We start from the raw sequence: 17,284 nt of genomic DNA, 5'->3' as shown, positions 1-17,284 counted from the left end.
CGCCGCCCTCCTTTTGTCCACTTGGATGAAATCGTCTCCCGCGTCCCTCTGCAGAGCGGGAGCAGATGGGGCTGTCGGCCTCTGCAGCCGCCCGCTGCCCCGGCTCCCGCCCCCCCCCCCCCCCCCCCCCCCCGCGCGCCCCCGCCCGCCCGCTCCCGCCTGCCTCGCTTGAGGCCTCGCCTCGCGTCCGGTCTGTAAAGCCAGGGCAGGCCGCAGCTTCTCCGGCCGGCTCTCCCTGGCGCTCCCGGGGCCAGGCCTGGCGGGATTGCCGAGGTCGTGGGGAAAATGGAGAACGGTCTTTATCCCCCGGGGGCTGTGATGTCAACGGAAGAAAACTCTGATAAATACAGTTATTCAAGAAGAAGTGGGGCAGATGTGGTTAAAAGCGACCTTTTGAAAACTTTTTTTTTTGGGGGGGGACGACACTTTCAAATTTGTAATTGCTGCGTCAAAGTCATGTACAATTTCTCTGTATTCAGAAATACCGGTGGATTTTTCTTCGATCACTCCTTTACAATCTGCTTTTTGTTGAGGGGTGATTGCAGATTCATCTTTTCTCCAAAATGTTTCTGTCCAGTCTAGAATTGTTTAATAAAGGAATTTATAAACTGCTGTGAGATATTTTACCTTCTTATGTTGGAAGGTATCTGTGCTTCTATTTTAGGTATTAATATATTTCAACTTTTGGTGGAAGTGAGGGACACATTGTGTTAACAAGGAGCAGCTAATAAATAACACGTGTATTTGTCTCGCTTAGGAAGATATGTTTGGAGTGTTTGCTGAAATACTAATGCTGACCTGCAGAAAGGAAATTGTAGTTTGCCTCTTCTGTCACATAGATATCCAGAAAGATCTTCACTTAAAATTTTTTTTTTTAAAACCAAAGAATTCTTTAATGACTGCAGCAAATTATGCGGTGTCATAAGAATTGATAGCTGGATGACTGAAAAAGGAAAGGAATTTTTAACTAAAACCTTTGTTCTCTTTTATAAATGTTATTAGCTACTGATACTTGTTATTAAATAGGCACTTCTAAGTATTTAGCATCACTTCCCTTTTGTGGATTTCAAGTCTATTTCTCCTTTAATGCTTTAGCAACTTTGTTTTAATCTACACCTGTGCAGAGAAGGAATGAGTCCACTTAGAAATAACTAGGACTTGAAAGGCATGTGTCAAAGAATATGGAACCAAATGATGATTCTGATTGTGTGCACACATCTTTCTAGCTTTGCACCTGTCTGAAGAGGGAGATGCTGGATGGTATGGGGGGGAGGTTTGGTTTCAGACACCATGAAATATTCGTCATGCTTTGAATGCTCAGAGGTGCTTCCTATGCTTTTTTTTTTTTGCTGTAGGAAAAATCGCAATGGTGCTAATTAGCTTAGTGTTATATAGAAGGTCACTTTCAGGATTAAATGTTTCCTTAACAGTCTTCAATATAGGTATTGTAACAGGGATTTTGATGATGAAAAAATCCTTATACAACATCAAAAAGCAAAGCACTTTAAATGCCATATATGTCATAAGAAACTGTATACAGGACCTGGTTTAGCTATACATTGCATGCAGGTAAGAAGACTTACATGAGCATTTTTTTATCAGTATCTAAAATTGGAATTAATAGTGAACTTAAAAAGGTAGGGGCTTGGGGGCTTCCAGAGTCTTAAAAACTGATGAGAAAAAGATAGCGATGGTTTGTTTCCAGAACAGGAGTCCTGCTTTGTCAGCAGTCATATGGAGAGTATGCAGTAGAGATCTCTGCCGTCATTTTTGGGGTGCAGGAGGAGTGAAGGAATTGTATTGTCTTGGTGTTCAGAAGACAAGTTTATATAAACTGGTTTTAGAAGCTAATACTATCTTACGGTGATTAGGAAGCACATACCAAGAAAATGCTTGGCTAGAGATATTCTTCCCATTAAGGATGTTCCTTTTGTATCTTGAAACGGTCTGAAGAACACGTAGAATCTAACTTGAATTGTGGTCATGAGGATTTTTTTTTTTTCTTTAGGTACATAAAGAAACAATAGATGCTGTTCCAAATGCTATTCCTGGAAGAACAGACATTGAACTGGAAATCTATGGCATGGAGGGCATTCCGGAAAAAGATATGGAGGAAAGGAGGAGGTTACTTGAACAAAAAACTCAGGGTAAAGTGTAATCTAGCTAGTTATCTGTTGTTTCCCTAGTCTGTTTCTTACTGATACTAAGCTGTGTGATACAGGTCTCGCTTCTCAGAAGAGTGAGGGTTGGGTTTAATGCATTCTCCAACTGCAGCTCTAGACATTTGCCAGTCATGTAGAAGGATGAGAGATATTTTTCTTTTCCTATTCAGAAATAGCTGTGTGCCAGTGCAGCTATAACAATTGCCTAATGGATATGGGGATGGTGATTTTATTTTTGAGGGTAAGTGGAGGAAAGGCTAGGGGTGATACAAGCCTGATGATGCCCAAATACTTCTATTTCTTTGCTGTTTAAGTATACATTTGTTTGAACTGCTTTGGTTTATTCTGGACAGCATGAGACTGACATGAAAGAAGACCCCCATTTATGTTGAGGGTCATTACAGTGTGACTCACTTTCCTTCCCTTTATTATTTGTATGTATAGGTAGGCTCACATAGTTTTTCTTCTTTGTAGTTCTATGAATTTTTGAACATGCTAAGATTTGAATTTTATTATTTTTGTTCCAGCTAGAATACCCCAGATAAAATGAATTTCATAGAATGTAATTTGCCTTCAGTCTGACCATATATGCTGTACTCTTTAGCAGAGAGCCAGAAAAAGAAGCAACAGGATGATTCCGATGAGTATGAAGATGATGAATCTGCGGCTTCAACTTCATTTCAACCCCAGCAAGTTCAGCCACAGCAGGGGTACATTCCCCCGATGGCGCAGCCAGGTTTGCCTCCTGTGCCAGGTGCACCAGGGATGCCTCCAGGTAAGATGGTGTTATAAGTTGGTTACTGAAAAGCTGAGTAGAAATACAAATTGTGGCTTGTATGCTGGAATAATAATCTGCCCTTTCTAACACTGGGTGTTAGAGGTCACAAAATAGTTTTGTGAGGTGCACGTAAGCAGTTTCTTCACGTTTTTTTTTTCCTTCTCCCATTCTGTGTGCGTGCACACATCTTCCTTTGTGAAGTAGATTAAGATACCTAATGCGTCTAGATTGAAGGAATGTTAATATGATAGTAAGACAGAGAAGTACTTTAAACATTAGTCTACCAATGATGTTTGTGGTATTTTGTAGCAAGATTTTGGAAACAGGGCAGAAAGGCTGCCATATATCTAGAGACCGCTAACGTAGAACAGCCAGTTTATACACAGGCCACAAATACATTGAAAGAATTTCGAGCAATGACAGTGAGCAAAAACTGGTCTCGTCTCATTATATTTTCTGTAATGATAAGGCATGTTCTTTGGAGACTACTAAGAAATTTTACGTAGTCTTGCAGGACTGAGAACAATGAACCTAAGTCAGATTTGTGGATAATCTTTTATATTGCATTGTTTGCAAGCAGTGTTACTTCAAAAAACAATCTTTTAGAGCTTCCTGTAAAGCATTTATCCAGTCTAAATTTACTTGATGAGATTTGTTAGTGACTGTATGTTGTCGGAGTTGTTTAAAATTCATTTTTCTTTTAAGGTATACCACCATTAATGGCAGGTGTTCCACCTATGATGCCTGGAATGCCTCCAGTTATGCCTGGAATGCCACCTGGGTGAGTAGCAAGAAAGACTTAATATTACATGTTCAACTGTGCATTTTAAACTGTCACAGAAAAAGTAAAGCTAATTAGAAAAATGTACGTAGGAACCTGTGAACTCTGTAACTTTAATATTAAGACTAACCAAAGAACTGGATGGCTGTAAACCAACATTAAAAATATGGCCAAACTGTGAGTTTATGTATAAAGTATGTTGCCTTTCTCCTAACTTTATTGGGTAATAGTATAATAATTTCAAGTTTTGTTGTGTTGGTTTAGAGCCTTCTGTGAACCGCTGTTCCTTTGTGTATTGCACATATATTGTGCATCTGGTTATCAGTCATCAACCTAGCAGGAAAAAAATACTGGATAGTTTAAATTTTTCTTGTATTTTGGGCAAAAGTAAGATGTTGGTTTTTATGCTTGTTTGGGGTTGACACCGTACCCTATCACAATGTGTTTGGAAAATCACAGTTAGATTTTTGATTTTGTCATAAATTTTCACAGATTACATCAACAGAGAAAATACATGCAGTCATTTTGTGGTGGAAACATGTAAGCATCTCATTAATGTAATTCTAGGTACATTCATTATGCCATTTTATGTCATGTTTTTGATAAGCTTGAAATTGTCTTACTGAAAACCTCTGAATATTGCCTAAGAAATTGGGGGAAATGTCTAGTTAGGTTTTGTTATTGTGTAGTATCTGAAGTTTTTATGCTTTATCTAAATGAATATTACAAAACTATATGTTATGAGAAATGCATTCTACAAAATATTCATGAAATAGACCCTTAGGGACTTAGAACCTCTCTTGAACCGAACCTCTCTTCAACCAGAGTATAGCTCCATGTGCTCGATCTTTTACACTGTAGGACATACTGCAGGATCTTTGCTTCTAAGTTTTCATCGAGGTGAAAGGTTGTTCTCTTCTGAGACATAAATGTCGTTTTAACAGTCTTTGATTTTAAAAATCATGTCATAGTCGAACATCTTGTGGATGCTCATCATGACTGTGGCTTTTCTGGGTGGAAACTGAACAGAATTTTATCAGGCTTGCTGGTGCTTAGTCCTTAAACTCTCTGTTAGCTTCAGGTGAATGTAATGTCATGTAGTAAAAGACAAAATAATTTGCCAAAAATTCACTGCACTGTCATTTTGGTGAAATTGGGGGGGGTTGTTTTATTATGTTTTTACCTGGTTTAATATAAAATTTTGTTTACTTAACCTGATGATCTTTTGTTTAAAAATGAGCAAAGAAGAACTAGGACCTAGGAAGCAACTTTGTTTTCAGTGTGACACCAGTTCTAGCGCTATCCCTGCAGTTTAACTGAAAGTCATCTTTCTGGTGGCAGCAGGCAGCAAGCATCCAGCACTTTTTTTTGGGTCTAACAGATAGGTGTCAAAACGGGTGGCAAGACTGACTTTGCCTTCTCCAACCATTAACCCAAAAAAGGGGTGATGGTACTGTGTTCCTGGTCATTACTGCTTCTACATTGGTTTTTCCTTTTGTAGCAGTGGTAGACAAGTTGAGAATAAAAATAAGACTGGGTAGCAGTTCGCTTTGCAGAATGAACGCTCCCCTGTTTATGATGATTTATTTTGATTTTGAAACAGCAGTGGTGAAGGTTTCTTGACTTTATCATACAAATAGAAACTGCTTCTTAGTGGGGTTTTGGTGTGCGCTTGGCTGCTCTGTATCTGCTTATCTTGCTAACTAAAGTAATAAGCATTCCTTTATTTTGTTTCCCTAATCCAGTTTCGAGTGTCCAGAAAAATTTAAGCAAACTTAAGCTACACTTGGTTTGTTCCCTGTAAAGGAATCATATATCTTCATCTATAGCTTCCCAGCTTAAAAGCATTTAGTGTTGTAGACAGCTTATTTTTTTATGGAGTTGCAGCCCTGTGCAGGAGGAATTTGCTTATGTTAAGGGTTGTATGTATAGTTTAGATGGGGAACGTATTAATTTGTAGTGTGGTTTAGTAGATAAGGATAAAAGGAGTCATTTAGATGCTGCCTTTCTGTTAGGAAATACAGACCAATTTTTTCTCCAGGTATCAGTAGCAAGGGGAAAAAAAAAAAACCCAAACCTGTTTTTAATATGAAGGAAAAATATGCCATAATAAGGACTTCTCATTAAAAAAAAACAATCCCACTTTTCTATCCTTAGCATAGGGAATATTTAATGTAATTGGAACTCCAGAAGCTTTCTTGTCCTGTGGTCTTTGCTCTGCTTCTATCAGTATTTTGTGGATAGTTTACAGATTTGGGTTCTCTGCAATTCACTGGAGGAAGGAGGGTATGTTAAAATAGCATGAGGGTGCTATAACCACAAATAGACTTGTGGTGTCAGACGTACAGTGATTTTAGTGTGATTGGAGTTAGCTGTTTTTCCTACTTTCACATTTTCTGAGTGTACTACGATCAGGTTCTTGGAACACTCTGCTGAAACTAGTAGCCTGAAATAGACTTCAAGAGAGACACCAGTTCTGGAGATTGGGTAATAGTGGAAATGAAACCTTGAGGAATTAAAGCTCAAATAAAAAGTGATTGGGGGTTTTCTTGTGGGTTTTTTTGTTTGTTTGTTTTGTTTGGGTTTTTTTTTTCCCCCTTGTGGAAAAACATTTTTAACTGTGGAGTCAGCTGATTTTGAATTGCCTCTGTTGAGAGCTTCTTGAAATTATTTACCATAATTTTTTATCTAATACAGGTATGTACCAATTGTCTTAAGAGTTTGTCATGAGTGTTCATACCAGTGCTCATTTCCTGTTTAATAGGATGATGCCGATGGGTGGAATGATGCCTCCTGGGCCAGGAATACCACCTCTTATGCCTGGTATGCCACCAGGTAGGTCAGTTATTGAACTCATACTATGGGGAGAGCTAAATTATATCTGTTTATTTCCACTGAGATTTAAGATTTATGTAAGGAGTATACACACTTATGCCACCACCTTGGTGTGGATTGATTGCCACAGAAGCCACTCTTGTGTACAGGTGATGGGGTTGATTTATGGATTTTGATTATAAATAATTATTTGTGTTCGGTACCATTGTGAAGGTAAAAACTAGAATATAGTTTTCTCTTCCTGTTGCACTTTCTCTGGCTTTTGTGTTGCCTAGTCTCTCTTCATCCCTTTTTTTAATGTCTGTGGCTGCAGCTGGAAAATTGTAATGATTGAGAATGTGGGAAATGAGAAATACCCAAGTAATGAACCTGCTGTGTGAAGAAACTAATTGGAATTTTGGTCTCTCGCCATAGCTAGAAGAAATGTTTCTCAAGCTTGTGCAGCTCTTAAGCAGCCTTAAGTTCTGAGGGTGTTCCACCTGACCAGCAGCCATGCTGTGATAGCTTGAGATTTGCTGGTTTGTCCGCATTCCTCACTGGAGAAGGAGGCAAGCCACTAGGACAGTTACAGCCTAGTTCTGCTGCACAGTAATATGATGGAACCCATGTAAGCTGTTAACTTCCCATCACTGAATCTCTCCTAGAGCCCCACACATATGGAGTGCATGTATTGTGATGATAGGCTACAAAAAGTAGCCTTGTGTCACTGTTCCACTGTGTTGAAGACACACAGCAAAGCTGATCTGTGTTTTGGTCAAAATTCTGATACTGTTTGTAATGGCTACATCTTCTGGATTTTGTAACAGTCTTATCCATGCGCTTGGCAGCTTAGGTGCAGTGTGTTGGAAACAGTTACTGCATTAATTGCATTGATTTATAAACTTCATTGTTGAAGTTCTAGTAGAAAACACAAATTAATTCAGTATTGCTCTGAAGTGTTTGAGGTTACTGCCTATGCATGGACATTTATTGGTGACTGCTGGCATTACCCTTTGTCATGTTTTATTTTACTGTTGCCTTAAAAATACATCTTCCTTGGGGAAGACTGTTCTAAGGAACGTTGTGAACAGAATCCTCTAAAGGAGTATTCTTATTCCCTTCAGCCTGATTTGTTACCAGTTCTTTGTGGTTTGTAGGTATGCCACCACCAGTTGGTCCTCGTCCTGGGATGCCTCCAATGACACAAGCACAGCCTGTTACAGCACCGGGCATTCTTAACAGGCCTCCAGCTCCTGCTGCATCGGCACCTACCCCCCAGCCCCCAGTTACTAAACCACTCTTCCCAAGTGCAGGGCAGGTAAGGTATCTCATAGCCTGGAATCTATTGTTATATTCTTCAAATTGCCACTGTGTTAACAGTGTCTATTCTTTATTATTGAGGAGGCCCGAGAAGTGACTGGAGTTTCTTGCTTGTGTTGATTCTTAAGTTTAATTCAGCGTAGTGCTTGAACGGATTTTAAAAGATTCTTTTGTTTGTCTTATAACAGCCATGAAACCAGACAGAAGTTCTGTAAGCACGTGGGGAAGAAAGGAGTAGGCAAAACAATTCTTTAATCCCTTTAGTTTGTCGTTTATAAGGGTGCTCTGGGTGGGTGAAGGGATGTGTTAGTTAGCTACAGGAATCTGATTGCATAGAACTTTACCTAAAATTTCCGAAGTATAAATCTTGACATGACTTGTTCTCTCCTGTTCTTTTCATAATGGGCTCTCTACCCATAGATGGACTAATTTATTCTACAGTCTTGTTAAACTGGTTAAACATTGCCTGAATTAGGAGGTTTTTTTACTTTAAAAAGTTTAGGAGTAAGTTAAGGTAGTAAGAATTTGTTTAAATGTTTTGGGGAGGGAAGTGGGTAATTGATAGTGACGTGTGACCTCTACCCTTTGATTGCACTTACTGTGTATAAGTCGTGAAGTTTTTACTTGCTTTCAAGTATGTTGCAGAAACCTTCATAGTGTACTATTTGCATTTTGGACTTCTGCAGGGAAGATACTCGTTTACAAAAACACAGTCCTTTCATAAGAAAGGACTTAGCATAAGAAATCCTTTCGTCTGGATACTTTCCACCCATTTGTTTGGAGACTTTTCACTGTTTCCTTTCTTTTATGCTACAGATGGGGACACCTGTCACAAGCTCAAGTACAGCTTCCTCCAATTCAGAAAGTCTGTCAGCATCTTCTAACGCTCTGTTTCCTAGCACAGCACAAGTACGCAGGAAGTCACAGTTAAAAACGAATTGCTTTGCAACTTAACCCTTTGGACCGTTCTGTAAAATCTAAAATTGACTAAACATCTTCAGATAATTTCTGTTAGATTCCTGATTATGTTTAGCGGGTAAAACTGCAGAGTCCTTGATTGGGAGTTGCATCTTACTAGACATAAACATGTCAAAGTGCCCAATATCTCTTAGTGTGGAAGAATGAAATGTTACATCCTGGTTCTAAAGGGTTAAAAAAGCATGAAAGCAGTTAAATGCATTTTAGTGGGCAGTGGTTAGCTTGATGCATGGTGAAGGCTTTTTAGTTTATGTTGTTTAATATGGTACATTACGATGTAGGGAATTTTGTGATTTGCATTACATGCAAAAAATTGAAATCCTTTGTTTTGATTGGAAAGTTCAGATAATTATAAATGTATAGTAAATGTATAGTGACTAGAAACAAAAGCATTCTGTCGTAACAAAAGCTTGCTTTGGAGATTGCTGCATCTTCAGAGAAAGGCTGGTAAAGCAAACTTTTCTTGTCTAACAGTTAAAGAAAAAAGTAGGAAAGATGAAATGCTGGAATCTGTAGTGGACCTCATACCTGCCTTCAGCTGATTCTTCATTCCCAAGCTAGTTAAAAGATGTATAGAGAGACATAGTACTTGTGAAAGTATTGCAGTGTTTTTATGGAGACAACACTTAAAAACCCTGACACAATAGGGCTTTCTTAAATATTTAAAACATTTCTTAAATACCTAATTTTAATGAATACTAACACTTTGAGCTGTACTCTAAACTAATGGTTGCTAAAGTATGCTAATAATTTAGTGAGAGAACGATGAGTTTATACTTATAGGCTCTTAACAAAACAGTGATTCAGAAAGATTTAGACATTTACCAGACTCAGTATTTGAGATAAAAATTTTGATAGTGGGGGGTGGTGGTTGTTGTTCCTTTTTTCTAGTTGTGGCTTTTGACCTGCAAACTTTAGACTTTCCAGTGTGTGTGTGTATATGTGTATATACTGGGTTTTATTTTGTCTTGTTTTCAGTTGCTCTAGTGTGCGATAAGGCTGAACTTTACTTTTGTCAAGCTTGTTTTAATTATGTATCTCACTGGAAGGTTTCAGAGCTCTAACAGACATCATTTAAGTTTTCTTACGCTGTGAGAAATAAATATTGATCTATCTCTGTGTTCCACAGGCTGCAGCAGCTGTTCCAGGTCCAGTTGGTACTGATTTCAAACCTTTGAATTCTACACCTGCAACAACAACAGAACCCCCAAAACCTACATTCCCTGCTTACACACAGTCTACAGCCTCAACCACTAGCACGACAAACAGTACTGCAGCTAAACCAGCTACATCTATAACAAGTAAGCCTGCTACCCTCACAACAACCAGTGCAACCAGTAAGTTGATCCATCCAGATGAGGATATATCACTGGTAAGTTAAAATATTTTCATTGTCTTATTGAAAAATGCGATTTATGCTGATGTGGCTGATAAAATAGAATTTCTTCTGCATTATGTGTATTTTAATAATGGCGTGAGTGCAAACTGCAGAATTAATGTAACAGAACTGTGCATCAAGAAAACTTCGGTTGCAAAGTGATGACTGACATATTGCAATGATCCTGCTGCAGATCTAAGCCTTACTTTTCTTGGTGATAGGAGATTACTCAACCCAAAATATAATTTGGGCTACTTCTGCATATGACTTAAGCTTGAAGTTAAATAGATACAGCTAATGAGTGTAGGACAAAAGACTTAACAGCTTGAAGTGGTCTTGGTGCTATTACAGCAGTCAGAAATACGGAATTCGTGGATAAAACAAATGAACCTTAATTTCAGTTCAGATACCTTTACATTTGTGTTCGGCTTTTTTGTCTCAACTTGTTAATGAGGAAAAGGCTTTCTTCAGTTGAGAGAGGACGAGAATTTGTGTTGTGTGCAAAATGCTAGATTGGCCAGTATTAATACTCAGTAGCTCTGAAGGAAGGGGGAAAAATCCAAATGCTACTGTGTAATGTTACTAGTAGCAGTCTTTGAACTGGTAAGGTAGTTGAAGTAGTATCTGTAATCTACTTTGTTACACTTTTATTTACTTTGCTGGTGGTGAGTTTTAGCCTTACAATGTGTTACGGTTGTCTGTTCCTGGTTTTAGGAAGAGAGAAGGGCACAGTTGCCTAAATATCAGCGTAATCTTCCTCGGCCAGGACAAGCTTCCTTGGGTAATCCACCAGTTGGACCAATCGGAGGTATGATGCCACCACAGCCAGGAATTCCTCCACAACAACAAGGAATGAGACCTCCCATGCCACCTCATGGTAATCATAAGTTTCTCAGCTTTCTTTTCTTGAAAAGATTTCCTCTCCCCCCCCCGAAACATTTTTTAAAACTTGAAGTGGCGTATACTAGTGGGGGAGTGTGAAGCTTTTCACAAAATGCAACTTCTGCCCATTATTTAAAAAAAAAAAATCTTCTTTGCATCTCAAATGTTCTGTTTATAGGTCAGTATGGTGCTCATCACCAGGGCATGCCAGGATATCTTCCTGGAGCGATGCCTCCATACGGTCAGGGACCTCCGATGGTGCCCCCTTACCAAAGTGGACCTCCTCGACCTCCAATGGGAATGAGACCTCCTGTAATGTCGCAAGGTGGCCGCTACTGATGCTACTACACACGCTCTAATAGGTTTGGAGATTAAACCTTTTCTCATCTTGTGCTGTTAATATAGCCGAGCTTCCGTCAATTAAGGCTTCATTGTGACTTTAAAAAAATAAGTATCTTCCCACATGCAAGGAGCTATTGGACATTCTTATTTTACATGGGAAAAATTATTTGGAATAATAACAGGAACTTTTCCTGATGTTGCAATTTATACTGTATGGCTTCTTTTTCATGTTTCATCTAGGTTTTTAGAAGTGAAGTATAGTAAATATGGTTCGTTAAATTGTGAAGGCGCTGGAATTACATGAACATACCACCTTAAAGGCAAGTTCTGTAACATTATGTTGCTCTTTGTGAAATGATGCCTTCACAGCACTTCAAGTGCTGTTGGACTTCATGTCCCCAACATAGTTTGGTGAGGGCTGTAACTGTTCCCAACTACTTGTACATTTAAGTCTGAACTTGTAACGATATTTAATGTATTTAGAGTTCCTCCTGTTTCAGGGTTTAAGTAAATTGACCCACTAAGGTCGTGTGACTTTTCTGTACTGTTATAAACTTCATTGTAATAAAAGAAGAGAAAAATTTATATGCCTTTTTATTCATGACCAGCTGTGGACAACTGCCTGAAAGGTTTGTACCGATGCATGCCATGGTAGCTATTGGTGTAATGAACACAGTTATTGGTGCTGTTTTGATTAAAATCTGAATTCCTTGTTCTAAAATTAAGTCACTCCTTAGCTGCACGTCTGAGTAGACAAAGACCTGTACACTTATTAACTGACTCCTCAAAAATGAGGCTGCAGGAGGCACATCTTAACTCTTGGTTGTAACTTCTCTTAATGCATATGTTTCTTTATTTGTGCTTTCTTGTCCTCAATAAATTTTAAATGATTTCTAGTCCTGGCACTTACTTGTAGGATGTAAAAGTGATTGCTTTAAGATGCATCCTAGTGCCAGATGTGTCCTGTTAGTTCATTCTTCGACTGATGCTTTTTAATGTGCAAATGCATATGAATTTCAGGAGCCTTTTAGATGAAGATTTCTAGAAGCTTAGGTGCATGTCACATGGGTGAGTGACTTCCAGTTGATGTTGTATTGAAGTTGACCTGCAAAAGAGAAAAAGTAGCTTGACCACCTTCTCAGCGTATAACAGAGACAGAGGGGGCAAGAGTAATATGTTAGATGCTGTATTTTTACTTTAAACGTTCAGAATTTCAGATATCAACAGAGCCTAGGAGACGAACCATCTGTTGTGTGCTGTGATCAGATGGTGGCTGAGTTTCTCAAGCCATTTAATGGAAGTGTCTAGAGTAAGAGACCTTTTTGTCAGTTCTCCTAATTACAGTTACCAAAGAGAGGTCTTCCCCATATGAATTAGTCTTCTATCTGTTTATAAAAGTAGAGTGATAAATTACTGTCAAGGTTGTAATTCTCTGAATGTCTAACATCACTGTGTTAGTGTGCTATTATTTCTGATGAGAATAAAAATGTAGAGGGAGACTACTTGGAGGGAAGGGACGTGAGAGCTTCCTTGGTCTCTTCACAACAGGGGAAAAAAGGAGTGGTGAATTTTTCATTTGCAGGTCAACTTTAAATACATGTTCCAGCCTCAAGCCTTATCCGTGCAATTTAATTTATGGGGATATCTCTTCTTTTAGGGTATGTTAGAAAGATTATCAGCATTTTTATGTTAGTTTATGTTCCATAGATGTTTTTGTTGATGGTGGAGTTTTTTCACTAAATTATAATACTGAGCATTGTGGCTCTTGAAAGACTTGGGGTTTTTTAGTTGCACTTAAGTACTTCATGTGGCTTTATTCTGTACTGTCTCTTAATAGTCCAGAAATACCGTACAGCTAAAATACTACATTGCCTCTCAGCTTCAAACTTGGGGTCATGGAATGGCTCATAAAAACACTAGAGAATCCAGTACACTCTAATTACAGCTCAATGGCCTTAGTTTAACCATTAAGAATTATCAGGCACTTTTTCTGAAGTGTTTAGCAGTTTTAAGACCATAACTCCAAGCCTCTGTTGAGAAGCAGTTCTCTCTGATCACTGGTATCTGCTGATCACCTGTCAGATGTGCAGTATTTGGGTTGCGAATGTGCTGAGTGCGCCTTGATGTCGGATCTTTTGTTAGCTCTTCATCTTGCTTTATATATTAGTCTAACAGATGAAACTCTTTTGCTTAGGCAATGCTTTTATACTCTGGTTTTCTTCTGTTTTTCTTTATCTAATAAGGATAATTACAAAACACTGGAGAGATTTTTACAGTGTCTTACATTCATCCTTTTTGTAATACTACACATAGAATTCATACATTATAAATTGATCTTAACTTGTGCTTTTAAAACTATAGAACTTCTTGCTTTTTCTGAAGATCATATTGCTGCTGTAAGAATGCTCTGCCCTTCTGCCCCTAGTAAAGTAAATACCTTCTCCCTTCGGTGTCCTTCTGTAACTCATTGGTATGTTGTTTTCAGACCCCTACTTTTCCTGGGATAAATACTTTTAAACCTTACTGCATGTACTGTTAACTCAGCATATTCTGCAAGTTGTTTTAATTAAGAGTTTCCCTCTTTTGAATAGTCAATGTCTCATTGTTCCAATAATAGTACCATTTTGTAGCTAATACTACGTAGACTTGGACACATTTTAGGATTGAACTTTCCTTAGTAGTAATATTACGATAATCCCTCAACTAAATACTGCCACGTATTGTTCATATGGTACTCTAATAATCTTCAGCGAGCAGGTGAACAATTTTTCCATTATTTTTCATGTGGATACTTACTTTCCTGCTCCTGTCATTTCTGTGCTGTAAGAGCTGTGATGTGGCTATCTTTAGTTACTCTCGTGTCTCTTGTGTGTACTCTTCTGTAAACAGGCGGGTATTTCAGTGCATATGTTGTCTGTTGGTCCCTGCCTTCATTTCTTTGGACACTGCTTCTTAATGTTCAGAGAGTTGGATTTATGGTGCATTTTCCCAAAAAGAGGAAAACTACTTGGAATGTAGTAATTGCTTGTATAAAGACTAAGGCTTGGTTTACAGTACAAAGTTTAACAACATCGTTGTGCCAGCAAAATCCGTAATACAATGCAGGCATGCAGACAGTTTTTTGCTTTAGTTAATCTCTCCTTCGAAAGAGATTGCAGAAGCTTTTATGATTACAGAGAAACCTATCTCTTTTATATCTGTTGCAGGATTCTGGTGATATAATTATACATGGCAGAAGCTTTGTTTTTCAGTTGTTGCCTAAATTTGCCATGGCAGATCTTATAGTAAAATTAAAACTTGCAAGTGGATTTTGATTGATCTTTAAATTGGAATGTAATGCAAATGTTGAGTACCAAAAAAACAGACTGCAAGAAAATATTCTGACACAGGTGGGAAAATATGTTTAGCAAAATACTTAGAATTTATGGCACCTAGGACTCATTTAAAAGGTTCTAAATTATTTTATGCATGGTCTCTCGGTATCATTATGAGAGGCTGATCTCATATCTGCCGATTTTTAGAGCAAAAGGGATGAGACTGGCATGAAAGAACCTTGGAAAAGCCCGGGCTGTTTTTTCACAAGTCTTGATATGACGGTTTTGTACTGCCTTTAGAATATCTTTCTGCCTTTGGCAAAGGTTGCTTTAAATAAAATCTTTAAAATTTAGCTGGCTTATGTGGACTAAAAATTTCTTCTTCTGGAACTTTTGGATTTTTTTTTTTTTCTTCCACAGATGAGATTTTTAGGTGCTGATAATAAATTTGAGGCTGGGATGTATATCTAATAAATTCAGTGGATAACTATTCCTCGCTCTGTGCATGCATGGGAGAATGTAAACAAGCTTCTAGAAACACATGCAGCTGCATCTGCCTTCTATGGTTTCTGCAATTATTTTAGCGTATGGAGCTCTTGAATAGTACTTACATAGAAATGTATAACTTATTTAAAACTTGGATAAAATTGAATGGAATATATAATCTGCAGTTATTTTACAGGAATCGAATTCTGCATACAAGATAAAAAATAAAATATCAAGATTACTTCAGTTTTATAAGCAGCAAGAAGGGCATTATGACTCTTCAGTTAAATTGAGACTCTGATGTACCAGTCCATGAGCTGGGGCTGCAATTTAAAATGGTAACTAATGACACTTAAAAATAATAGTAAACGTCTTAATAATTGTACTGGTCTAGCTTCTACATAAATACTAAGGTGAGGGTGAACATTTTCAGTGGCTGATGGAATCTTTAACTCTACTTTTTGTGAACTAGTACAGTAAATACTATCAGTTATGGGAAAAATGCCCCAAGACGACTGACTTATGTTCCATTGATCAAGATACAAAGCAAAACTGTCCAATTCAGAAATAGCTACCAACTGTAAAAAGTTTTGTTTGGGCCTAACAAAACAGGTGCAATAGCAGTCATCTTCTTTTGTTTGCTTGATCACTGGAATTTTGTTAACTTGAATGCATGTCTTTCACTTAATTGGGTCATGTTTTTTCTAAAATTTAAATTTTTCTTCTTCCTATAGCCCTGCCATAGGACAGGCTGAGGCAGAGTCTCAGTGTTGCCCTGTTCAGTCTGAGGCAAGTGGGATTTATTTTATTCATTCTGGGGGCTTTCACAGCTTTATGGCTGTTGGATATTTATGTCCCCAAACTTGCAGCAAGTTTGGTGAAGGCCCCTAAATTTATTTTAATTTAGGTTTTTTATTCTCTTTTGGTAGATGGGCTCTATATTAATATTTATCTTTTTATTATCGTGTTTTTAAGAGTCTTAAGGGGAGGGAACATGTTTTAAGATGTTTGGGTACCTTTTCTCCTAATGGAATGCGTTTCTTTCAAGGCCGCTCAGGCAGTCCTTCAGCCACACTGCCCCCTCTCCCTCTCCCCCTGCATTGCATTTGTGCTATATTTGTTTTTGGTTTTGGTAATGTGACTTTGTGTAGTCTCTGAGCTAGTGGCTTATAAATATCAATTACTAATGTTTCCTCTTCTGAGGAGACGTATCTATTGAAGTGCTTAAAATATTTAGGTTTTAACTAGTAAGTGACATTTAGGGTCACAAAATTGCGTAGTCTAAATTATAGGATACGGTTTCCTTGGAGGAGGTTAAGATGTTAATACTGCTGCATGTGTGAGCTGCACCACAACAAATATTAATGTAGAGCCCTATGAAGAAATAGAGATTCATGTTGGTAAAGTAGAATAGAAGAATGAGAAATCGAAGCTGCACGTTTTTCAGTTTGTCAGTTTCAGGGAAAACCTTTTTGTCAGTCTCTCAGACACACCAAACTTGACAATATTTTGTCTATTGCAACAATACTGAAAGTCATAGCGCTTTTTTTGAAACCTTGTGGAATTATGTTGCATATTCAGAATTTGCTTCGGTATATGGTTATTGGAAATTCCTTCTTTCGCATAGTGACTAGCAAAAAATTCTACCGTTTGTGGAGAAAAATGAGCTTTAGTGTTGCTGCTCACTCTGTTGCAGATGCATTGGCTTTGAATGCTTGAGGTTTCTTAAAGACAACTTCAGCTTCAGAACAGGTTTTGTCTGAGGAGGTCTTGCAGCCTATCAGCAGTGAAATAGAAAATTAACAAATGTTGGAGTCAGGTTTTATAACTTCTTTTAAATTTTTGAGATCTTTTTAAAATTTGTGTTTTTTGGTGAACATAGACTGTATTTCATTTCTTCAAGATTTTGCTAAATATTGACCCCCGATGTGATTTCCAGTAATTTTAATTAAAGGATAGAGTTGTAATTCTTAACTTGGTTACAAGAGTGGATTTCACATTCCTGTTGTACTTTTCTTTGTTTTTACTCTGCCCTTTGCATTTTGCCTG

The 17,284-nt window shown here is 38.0% G+C and overlaps 2 protein-coding genes across 10 annotated transcripts in view; one reads left to right on the top strand and one right to left on the bottom strand.

Annotated features, from left to right (window-relative positions):
* Positions 1-551, bottom strand: part of LOC103916731 (chromosome unknown open reading frame, human C17orf75) — a 9,934-nt gene extending 9,383 nt beyond the window's left edge. The window contains exons 1-2 of the mRNA XM_009323782.1: positions 516-551; positions 160-313 (exon numbers count right to left, since the gene is read on the bottom strand). Coding sequence (XP_009322057.1) covers positions 160-313; positions 516-551 — 190 coding nt within the window. The remainder of the gene's footprint in view (positions 1-159; positions 314-515) is intronic.
* An 897-nt stretch (positions 552-1,448) lies between these two features.
* ZNF207 (zinc finger protein 207) overlaps positions 1,449-17,284 on the top strand; it is a 21,869-nt gene continuing 6,033 nt past the window's right edge. For 3 of the 9 annotated variants that reach the window (XM_009323694.1, XM_009323692.1, XM_009323693.1), the window contains exons 1-12: positions 1,449-1,569; positions 2,009-2,147; positions 2,767-2,937; positions 3,646-3,721; positions 4,214-4,261; positions 6,486-6,556; positions 7,693-7,853; positions 8,672-8,764; positions 9,963-10,205; positions 10,926-11,088; positions 11,272-15,573; positions 15,970-16,024. In XM_009323694.1, the coding sequence (XP_009321969.1) occupies positions 1,564-1,569; positions 2,009-2,147; positions 2,767-2,937; positions 3,646-3,721; positions 4,214-4,261; positions 6,486-6,556; positions 7,693-7,853; positions 8,672-8,764; positions 9,963-10,205; positions 10,926-11,088; positions 11,272-11,432 (1,332 nt within the window). In that variant the 5' untranslated portion in view covers positions 1,449-1,563 and the 3' untranslated portion in view covers positions 11,433-15,573; positions 15,970-16,024. The remainder of the gene's footprint in view (positions 1,570-2,008; positions 2,148-2,766; positions 2,938-3,645; positions 3,722-4,213; positions 4,262-6,485; positions 6,557-7,692; positions 7,854-8,671; positions 8,765-9,962; positions 10,206-10,925; positions 11,089-11,271; positions 15,574-15,969; positions 16,025-17,284) is intronic. The other 6 variants (XM_009323695.1, XM_009323696.1, XM_009323699.1 and 3 more) reach the window with 5 other exon arrangements.

Source organism: Pygoscelis adeliae, unplaced genomic scaffold, assembly GCF_000699105.1.
Source record: "Pygoscelis adeliae isolate BGI_AS28 unplaced genomic scaffold, ASM69910v1 Scaffold75, whole genome shotgun sequence".
Taxonomy (NCBI): Eukaryota; Metazoa; Chordata; class Aves; order Sphenisciformes; family Spheniscidae; genus Pygoscelis; species Pygoscelis adeliae.
This window is presented reverse-complemented; position numbering and strand designations above follow the sequence as displayed.